The sequence below is a fragment of the Dipteris shenzhenensis genome, chromosome 31 (assembly GCF_047967505.1).
Source record: "Dipteris shenzhenensis isolate YYH24624 ecotype China chromosome 31, Dip_SZ_1.0, whole genome shotgun sequence".
Lineage (NCBI taxonomy): Eukaryota > Viridiplantae > Streptophyta > Polypodiopsida > Gleicheniales > Dipteridaceae > Dipteris > Dipteris shenzhenensis.
In genome coordinates this window covers 7,608,434-7,618,193 of record NC_141626.1, presented here as the reverse complement: position 1 = coordinate 7,618,193, position 9,760 = coordinate 7,608,434, and the positions used below count along the sequence as shown (strand labels likewise).

The 9,760-nt window shown below is 41.6% G+C and overlaps 1 protein-coding gene across 1 annotated transcript; it reads left to right on the top strand.

Moving 5' to 3' along the window:
• The first annotated feature begins 2,794 nt into the window (after nt 1-2,794).
• On the top strand, nt 2,795-9,542 carry LOC147880978 (uncharacterized). Its single transcript, XM_087369859.1, has 8 exons — nt 2,795-3,158; nt 7,933-8,013; nt 8,096-8,184; nt 8,262-8,336; nt 8,489-8,547; nt 8,636-8,695; nt 8,872-9,072; nt 9,162-9,542. The coding sequence occupies exons 1-8, from the start codon at nt 3,036-3,038 to the stop codon at nt 9,239-9,241; spliced, it is 768 nt and encodes a 255-aa protein (XP_087225985.1). The 5' UTR covers nt 2,795-3,035; the 3' UTR covers nt 9,242-9,542.
• The last annotated feature ends 218 nt before the right edge of the window (nt 9,543-9,760 follow it).

Sequence of the window (9,760 nt, the reverse complement as noted above, 5' to 3'; positions counted from 1 at the left end):
GGCAGGGGGTAATCTAGGGGTTGTTAAGGAGGGGTGGGTTGGGGTGGACATGAATAGTAGAGGAACTCTCCTATGACTTACCCCTTAGAAGCTGCATGTTAACACTAGGGGTGGGTGTGGTGGAAGGTCAGAGAAGATATCTCCCGCACATGTCTAGGGATGTCCTGAGAGAGTTTTCTTTGTGTGCTTCCGCTACTATACTCCCTTATTGTCAATAGTGGACATGACATCTACGTGTCTTCATGGTGTCCTCTAAGCTTGATTACGATAGGTAGCCTAGGGAGAAGTTTGGATTTTTTGGACTCTCGTTGAGCCACGTGTCATAAATATAAACCATTGATGTGAATTGATCAAAGCTCAACAAGACATTAAAGCTTTAAAGCTTTTCACATGAGCTTTTCATGCCAAGGAAAACCAAAAGCTTCAGAATCTGTCAAGCTCTTCTCCTACGAGTCAACTTTTGCTGGTTCTTTGGGGTGTGCTAGGGGTCTCGGCATCTTTTTGAACCAGTAGCTTTCCTAGGTTGGAAGCTTCGGCACTAGGAGAAAAACCCATAGCCCAATAAGTTTGGCGTGTGCTTCAAAGCTGGACACTAGACGAAGTGGCAGTCTATTTTGATGTTTGGAGCATCGGAAGGAATAGCCGGAGATGGAGACACTCAAGTTTCCATGTTTCCTCTCTATTATCTTTTGCCGTGTTGTATGTCATTCGTTAATATTCTTCACTGCTCTTATCATAAACATTCATCATCGTATGTGAGATTATGAAGGTGCGACGACGATCGAATTGTTTAGCAAAAGCTATAAGCAAGAGACGATGCTGAGCACTTGGTGCACTTGCACGGCTGCACGGCACAAACCATGTCCATGCAACAATCCCAAAGGCACCCAGATGAACAATCCTTGCTCTAAGAATTAATTCAAGCCTTTGCAAAGCAGTCCTGTGTGTCATTATGCTCATCGTGAAAAGACCCAATTACATGCTCAAGAAGGTAGGTGAAGTGGCCAATTGCATGAATCATCTAAGACTGCTAGATGGTGCTGGAGCATTACGAAGAGTAAAGAAGTTGAGCGACAACGAGAGAAGCAGTGTCATCACAGATGGAACCATTGAAGCAAATGATGCGCTCCTTGAGAAGGCGGGAGAAGATATCATATGCGCATTCATCGCAGGTAGAATGTTCGATGACGATGGGTACCAAACCTGTTGCATGCCTCTATGATTCACCACACTGTGAACAGGCATCCTCAAGAATGTCTCAGACATTGGGGATGCAGCATTCGGTAGGCAACGAAGAAGTCGAACTGTTCAGTGTTATGCATTCACGAATGCTTTCTTCTATATCTTTGCGCAATGCAAGCTTTGTTCTACATAAGATGACTCCCCAATTTTTTAAATTTTAGATCTCTACAATTCACCCTTCATAAAGTAGATGTGAACGTATAAGTAATGGTGGAATGTTAGCCACCACGATGGTCATGCAACTTGTCAATCCGCAGCTAACCTTTCAATGTAAAAACGTTTAGAATATGCATAGGTGTAGATAAATCTCTTGCCAAAGCAGGTATGGTCGGGTCTCAATGGCATCTTCATCCGGGACTTGCCATCAAAGAGTTCACTGTCTACTATTATATCGCCTCTTGGTAGATTACCAGAAAGGTGCTGAATTGCTACTATTTCGGTCATGAATTAGAGCATTCCCCCCAAACTTGCCAAAATCGTGTAGGAAGCCATTTGCAAGATGGGTTCTTTTCTTCAGTCATCATTCGCAGAGCCGTGGTAGCTCAGAGCTCTTGTTTAGCACTCACATGGAATCAATAGAATCCTTGTTTCCCCCCCATACAACTGGTACTTGACTAGCCAACTATCAAGGTAAATGGAAGGAAAAGGTCCCTAGACAAAGCTATCGGCATTGAGATAAGAAATAAGCGATGAAGGTATGCAAAGATCATTTTCTCAGTGAAATTGCATCTATTGTTCTTAACTTATTCCTAAGAATTTGTTGTAAAATTTTGGGTTTCTTGGCCTCTCCTTGAGTCACGTGAACTAATATAAGCCTTGGATTTAATTTTGATATGAAGGCCTACAACACTTGATGAAAAGTATGCTTTTGGATGAAAAGCTCTTGATGGAAGGCATGCGCACTTTTGAAGGCCTCTAAATTTATATATTTCGCAAACTTCAACTCTTTGGATCGTCTAGCTGATGTTGGCTCTGCCGCCCTCTCTCCAACATTGCTTACATCGAGAAATCGCTTCAGAGGTAGAGACAAGATTTCCACGACAAATGACGGAAGAAATCATGATAAGAATTTGGTCGATGCTTGAGTTGGAATACAGATCCACTCATTAAGATTTAGGTAATATATCGTTCTCTTACATATTCGCGATACTCAATCTCGGTGCTAATATTCTCGGTGATTACAACCTCAGTGCAACCCACACTATGTGTGGTTATATAAAGTATATACAAAGCGTTCCCCTCTTGCGAATACCTCGGCACACAAAGAGGGGACGCTTAAACGTATACGCCATTTGGTCGGGCCTGCTATAGTCAGCTTAGTTTATTATAGTCATGTATTTTTCAAACATCGGCGTGTCATCCTTTCTTCATAGTTAATTTATAATCAACATATTCTAGATTACTCTCTTCATTCATTCCCCTTAGGCTGCCTACCGCACCCTAGTTTTTTTTTTGTATCATAGGAAACATCAAGCCAAGCATGATGATAGGAGGGGCTAAGGGTGTTGTCAGGTGAAGAAAACATGGTTTGTGGAGGTAGGACTAGGACATGCATAGGGAGCATTATTGTCGTGATGCTTGAAGAGCAAGGTGGCTAAAACCAAAAACCCTAAGGGAAGGGACCCAAAGGGCAGGGGCGTGAGAGCGTGTCTGTGGGTGAGTGTTACTTTGTAGTCTCATGATTTAAGAGCTTTCCATCCCTTGCCTCGCCTTCCTGCCTTCAACGCAGCAAACGTCTTGCCCCCAACCCTCCCCTCCCCTTCGCCCACATCAGGGATCTTTACCCCCTCCCCATGGATCGCTACCAGCGCGTCGAGAAGCCCCGCCCCGAAGCGCCCATCAGTGAAAATGAGATCCGCATCACCACGCAGGGCAAAATGAGGAACTACATCACTTACGCCACTTCCTTGTTTCAGGTTTCTTGTCGCGTCTCTTTTATGTCGCCCGCTTCCTTGCCCTTGGGTCTTCTCTCGGGGTGGGCTTTTTTTTTTGTCCTATTGCGCTTTTGTCATGTGGACGACGACGAATTCACGGCTAGCTATACTTCAATTGGGGTTTCTTGCTTGATTGCATCTCCTGTAGAAGGCTTGCTGAAGTCTTAGCTACAGAGTGAATAGGTGTGTGTGTGTGTGGAGAGAGAGAGAGAGAGAGAGAGAGAGAGAGAGAGATGCTAGAGACACTTTCAACCATTACAGCTAACAAAACAGTTAACAAAAAGTAATTTTGCATCTCTCTCTCTCTCTCTCTCTCTCGTGTGTGTGTGTGTGTTTTAGATTCCTAACTGCACAGGTCCGGAAAGCCTCAGAGTGATTGTTTAATTGTAAGGTTAGGTTTGATGCGAGTGAAATTAGAAGGTTGCATTCGCGCTGAAAAGAAACTGGCGGGAGGAGAGGCAGAATTCAAATGGTATTTTAAAAAGAAATTGGTGGGCTCTATGCATTTGCTAGTCTTATAGGTTCTATGCATATGTTTTACATAAGATAGACTTTAGAGTTTACCGCTCAGAAGGTTTCTTTTTTTGAGCTATGACAGCCCTTGAAAGCTTGGATGTCAGAGAGTGTTCTAAGCCATCGCACAGTAAGTGTGTATAGTTAAAGAAGGCTTTTTAATTGCCGGTTTATGTTACTTTCAAAGTCATTTCACTGCATCTAAGAAATCTATTCTGCCACGCTACCCTAATTTTGTCGCTTGAAAAACACCTGAGAAAGCAAGCATTGCTTACTGGATCTACATAGTGTTACTCATAATGTCATTTTGGGGCTTCAGTAATCAATGATAGTACCTATGCTTCATTTTTATAGTGAGGCGCTTTACACGCTATTTCAAGTTCACTATTTTGAGATGGAAATCCTTATAACACTTATGGTCCAATGTAATCTACGAACTAGATATGATTCATTGTAAGTAAAAATTGTGACGACAATTGTGGAGAGAGACTATAAGATGCTACAAGCTATGTGTAATGCTTGTTGATTCGAGCATTTGTCATGCTGAGTCTAACTAGTCATATCACTATTTTATCGTTTGCATTGTGAAGACCATGTCTGAGGATGCATGACTTAGTAGGAATGCTATAGTATGCCGTGCTGACCATTCTTGCCACTTGAGTATTGCATGGTTAAGATTACTCAGTATTGTAAATTGTCATGTTGTTTGGGAATTGAGCTCAGCCATGCATTATGACATTAATGTCACATTTGCAATTTCAGATCTGGTCAGTCAGTATTTCCAACTTTCCTCACCTTTCTTTTTACTGTTTTTATCAATTGATTTATTTGTCCAATTTTAATTTTGAGCACGTCTATCGTCCAATCTAAACATGCACTTGGGATTGCGTGCCATCCTTTCAGTTGATGGATGTGGATGCCTTTGCTATTTGTGCTCTACTTATTATGTATTTACCTGATTGTTTGAGGAGGGATTGTGTTTTTAGTAGTTTTAGTTGTAAAACACCTGGAGCATATTGTAATTTGAGCTGCATGAAGCATCTCTAACACTCGCATGAAAAGTTCAACTCTGCTGACCACCCCACACAGTGCAGAATGTGGGAGCTAACTGGGTGTCGTTGTCTCCCTTTGTGGGGGTGATGTATTCTGACTCTTATGCCTAATCACCACCTTCGATCCGCTGAAAAATTTTACTTTTGTTGATATTCCCTTATTTTGTCCTGTTCTCAACATGCTTTTCTCATCATACTCAAGGACGCAGGAGGTACTTTCACACTTGCAATGTTTTCACAGGCTTGCTGTTTAGCCAGTCCCACACCTGCAACAGTGGCTGGAGATATGACATAGCAGCCATAGAGAGCCTCCATTGGTACATACTGTTGGAATTTTGTGTTGTCCTATTGTAAAAAAAGTTTGTAGGTACATGCGCTTGTTCAAAATTCTGAGCCTTACGACAGTTAGTTGCCAAAGTGGAAAGCAACTTGTTTTTTAAACAGCCCATGAACTTAGGACCTGTCACTTACAATGACTATGGCACTTGATGAACTTTCACAAAATGCTGATAATCTGCCATGTGAATTGTGATGTTGGGTTTTGGCAATGTCGACGAAGAGGCAACTGAGGTTCAACTAGAAGAATGTCTACTAATTCAGAACAAATATGCTGCAAGTGGAAAGATGGCCTCACAAGTGCATGAGGTGAATGCGAGTGTTGCCTTGAAAGCAAAGGTTCATGGGTAATCATTAGTAGAGAAATTCTATGATTAAGAGTCATTTTAGGTGGCATTCTAGGGTGTTTTTTGATTGCTAGAGATTACTTGTGTATGGTTGAGGTCTCTTAAGGTTCTGGACTGAGCCCTCCATGCCTCAATACTTGGGGTTGAGAGGAGCCCCCTCTAGGGTGGGCTACATGCTGGACAGGGTCCTAACCCTTAACCTTTTGATTGACCAGAGCTAGCTAATTGCTTGATTAGTTGGATGCATATTGCTGCCAAGGAGACTCTTTCTGGAAACATGTTGCCTTTAATCTCCGCGCTTGTGTTCACTGATTTGTCTAAAGGATGAGGAAGCATGTGTTGAGCAAATTAAGGCAAAGGGAGAGTAAATAAGAACACAACCGTTATATTGAATTGTTATTCCTCCAACACCATGACCACCCTTTGTACCCTCACACCCATGGCCAAAGATTTGAGGGAGAAACACACACGCTGAGTTAATTTACCTCCAAATGTGACTTCAGATGCAAGGCGGAGGCTCCAAAGTTATGTACACTCTAGGTGCTGCTCCATTTTTCCAATATCTTCTCTAACATGATTTTTCAACTGGTCTACTAAAGAATGGAGCAGCAAGTGAACGGTTGCTTCTATAGGCCATGGCCCTCTAAAACGTGTAAATAAGAGGGTTGACCTTGCACATGGCACGTAGGAGGCTCGATGGCATGGTAGTGTGATTGGGTTGGATTAGTACTGTGGCATGTGGACAAGTGGTATTTTTAAGATCTTTGCTAGCTATCTGAAAATTTTTTACTTCAGTATCCATTTGATGATCTGATTAAAGTGGTATAATTTTAAGGCTGAGGTGTGAACAATATTTTGATAACCGTCGTGAGTTATCATCTTGTCCTAGGGCTTGTAACTGCTTTGGAATATATCTTAACATATTGTAACCTACCTGGCCTTTTTTATCTTCGAAATTGTAGGGTTTACAACATGGGCATGAACTACTTGTTGTGTTGTAATGATCAAGTACAAGGTGTAGGGTAGAATGGTAAATCATTTCTAGTGGAGGTCAATGTATGGGACATCCCCTTCTGCCTATGTTTGACATGTAATTTGCACATTATTCTAGTGTAGCTGCACGCCACTTTTGTGTAGAGAATGTATATGTAGGTGGACAAGTCAGATGCTTGATGAAGACTTGTTGTGGGCTCTCTTTAACCACTGAGCTATTGTTGTTGCTAGGTATTGGATGTAGATCGTAGGACTTAATTTACCAAAGTTCCAAGCTTGAAAAAAACTGTGATGTCTCTTCATTTGGTATTTAAAGGTGGTGTCAATTCAGCAGCAGGTTAAGGGATCGCTTAACTAACGCAGCCTTTGTCATGACTGAGTCTGCCCTTCACCTCCGGAGTGCCGACAGAAACTTAGTACGAAGACCATTGTATAAATGGATGCTCAAGTATGTGTGGGTATGTGGATTTGTATGTGTGTGCACATATGTTTATAGTGTGGTCTAGACCCACTGTTGGGCGCTGATGACATCAGTGGGGATGTCATAGTAGCTAGTCCCTGCTATGCGTGATGGAGTTTATGGTTTTCAACCTTATGAGTGACTAACATAAGATTGAAACTGCACTATGTGTTGTATTTTTAGAGGATGAGCTTGGGCATGTTCCTGGATTCATCTAGATATGTATCGCCTAATGCAGACCTCAATAACTCTGATTGAAGTGAGTTTGGAAGAAGAGAAGGGAGATTCTCTAATGATACAGCCTCTAGAACCCCCCATTATTACATTAAAGTTATAATGATTTGCTCCTTAAAGATTCACAGATAAAATCAAACTTTTAAAACCTCTGAACTTGTTTACACTGGGCATACTGAAGTTTCCAGTAAGACCTGCTAAACTGGCAAGTGTTCTCATATAAGATCTTATTTATCAAAATTCGAATCTAATTCTGAGTCTGAATAAAAGATTGCCTTAGCATTGCAAAACTCTCCTGTTTTACTCTGGACTGCAGGATTTCTCTTTTGTCTAGTAAAGGATTAAATGGGATTTTCAAAGATCTAAGTTTGAAACATATGCTAGGCACATGTTTTTTTAAAAATGAATTGCCTGAGTTCTTATGATTTCTTTTTGTGTTGTTATATTCCACGTTTTTCATCTCCTTACAAGGCTTGCACATTTAGCGAGTGTAGTAAATGCCCCATTGTTTGAGATGTTGATTGGAGCTTTCTTTTTCAAACTGTTATGATTGGACTTATTCTAGTCTTACAAAGGTATATATATTTTAAAAATTTACTCTCCAAGGCTACAGGTAAAGCACTGTAATTAGTTTTCTCTCATCAGTTTGAGTAGGCCAATTCCCTTTCAAATTAATTTGTTTTGGGAATGTCTGAAATTTTCCTTGCGTGTACCCTTATTTTGGCAGTGTATAGAGCTTGTTAGAGAGAAGAAACACAACTCTGAGAGTTTGGCTTTTCTTAGTGACTTGTGGGTTGTGGGTTTTTTCCCTGTTGTTGCAGGATAAGACAACATCAGAGATTGTGTTGAAGGCTATGGGTCGTGCAATAAATAAGACTGTGACAATAGCTGAAATAATCAAGGTTCAACAAGACGAATGCATTTACTATTGAGTAGTGGAATGTACATTGATCTTTGTTCTGACACGAGTGTCTTGTATCGCAGAGAAGAGTTGCAGGTCTTCATCAAATCACGACAATTGGATCAACAGACATAACTGATACCTGGGAACCATTAGAAGAAGGACTTCTACCGTTAGTATACAAGCCTATGAATGTTTATCGGTTCATCAACTGGACCAGAAAGTAACAGCAATGCTGTCTTACTGTAGGTTGGAAACAACTCGTCATGTGTCCATGATCACTATCACCCTTTCACTCAAAGAGTTGGACTCTACGTCCACTGGGTAATTGCATGCTTTTCTTCAAAATCCCTGCTAGTGGTCTTTGGTTTTGCTCTGAGCATGCATGTTCCGTGTCACAGAATGGTTTCAGGAATCTTACTTGTGGGCCGTGGCAAAGTTCTGACAATTGGATGATTTGAATTAATTTTTCGCAGTTACCAGCCACCTCTTCCAGCGGATCTTGTAAAGCCTTTGGCAGACTTTGAAGATGGAGGTGACGTAAAAATACTTTAAAATAATTGAGGTGGGTTTTAAAATGGCATTCATGAATTTATTTGTCTTTTGTGTGATTGCTCATTCAGAAGGTTCACCTCGGGGTGGAAGAGGAAGGGGCAGAGGACGTGGAAGAGGCAGAGGAAGAGGTAATTATATGATACAAAAGGTTTTGTAGCTTGTAGTAGTCTTTAAATGTTCTTTTCATTAGGTTTCTAAAAATTTCCTGTTATTTTTTATGTTTTAACATCACTGTGTGAGGCAGTCATGTCTGGATCGTCTCAATGCCAGCCAGCTTCAACATGACTACTTTGTGCTATGACAGGCAATGGGTATGTTGGAGGAGACTACAATGGATTTGATGGAGGCTGGGGCCGAGGGCGAGGACGTGGGAGGGCGCGGGGGAGGGGCCGTGGTTTCAGAGGACGTGGCAGGGGCTATGGTGGTGGAGTTGATTTTATACAAGAGGATGGTGGGTATGATGATGCAAATGCTGTAGCAGTGGATGCACCTTTACGAGGCCGAGGTATTTTTTTGCATATGCCTTACTAGCTTTGTGGATTTATTCGGTAATGTGTGCTGCTGCTGATAGAGATCCTTCATTTGTTTTTACAGGTCCTGGTCGTGGAAGAGGAAGGGGCAGAGGCAGAGGCCGTGGCTTCCGGTCTGATGGACCTGGGCATGCAGGGAACTGACAAGTGATGTATGATCCAGTTATTTATTGTTGCAGGGTTATCAATTTAGATAGGACGAGTGTGCATCTAACAACAGGGAAATAGGCTTTGTTTAATAGTTTCGAGCGAGCTCTAGTTAGAGCTAGGTGACAGCCTAGCGTCAGACGGGCTGTGTTTTTGTAGCAAGTTTGGGAAATGTCATTTCATTCATTCTTGTGAATTTAGCTACATGTTTCAAAGGAAATTGAATGGTCAGCATTCAATTTCTTGTATTTCATTCAAATGTATTCGAAAGCAAGGCATTCATTCACACTGTCATAAATGCCATTCAGATGTTTTGTCTAAAGCAGAGTCTGAGTGTACTTGTCTGGAAAACAAGTAAGATCAGCATTTTAGTGTGTCCTTGAAGCCTGAGCACTTGAATGAAGGAGCCAAAGCACTGCTTGCTTGGAACCAGATATGTATCGCTGGCAAATTTTAGAGCTGGTTGAACAGAAGGGTTACTCTTCCACAACTTTGTGTTGCGCATCATTAAAATTT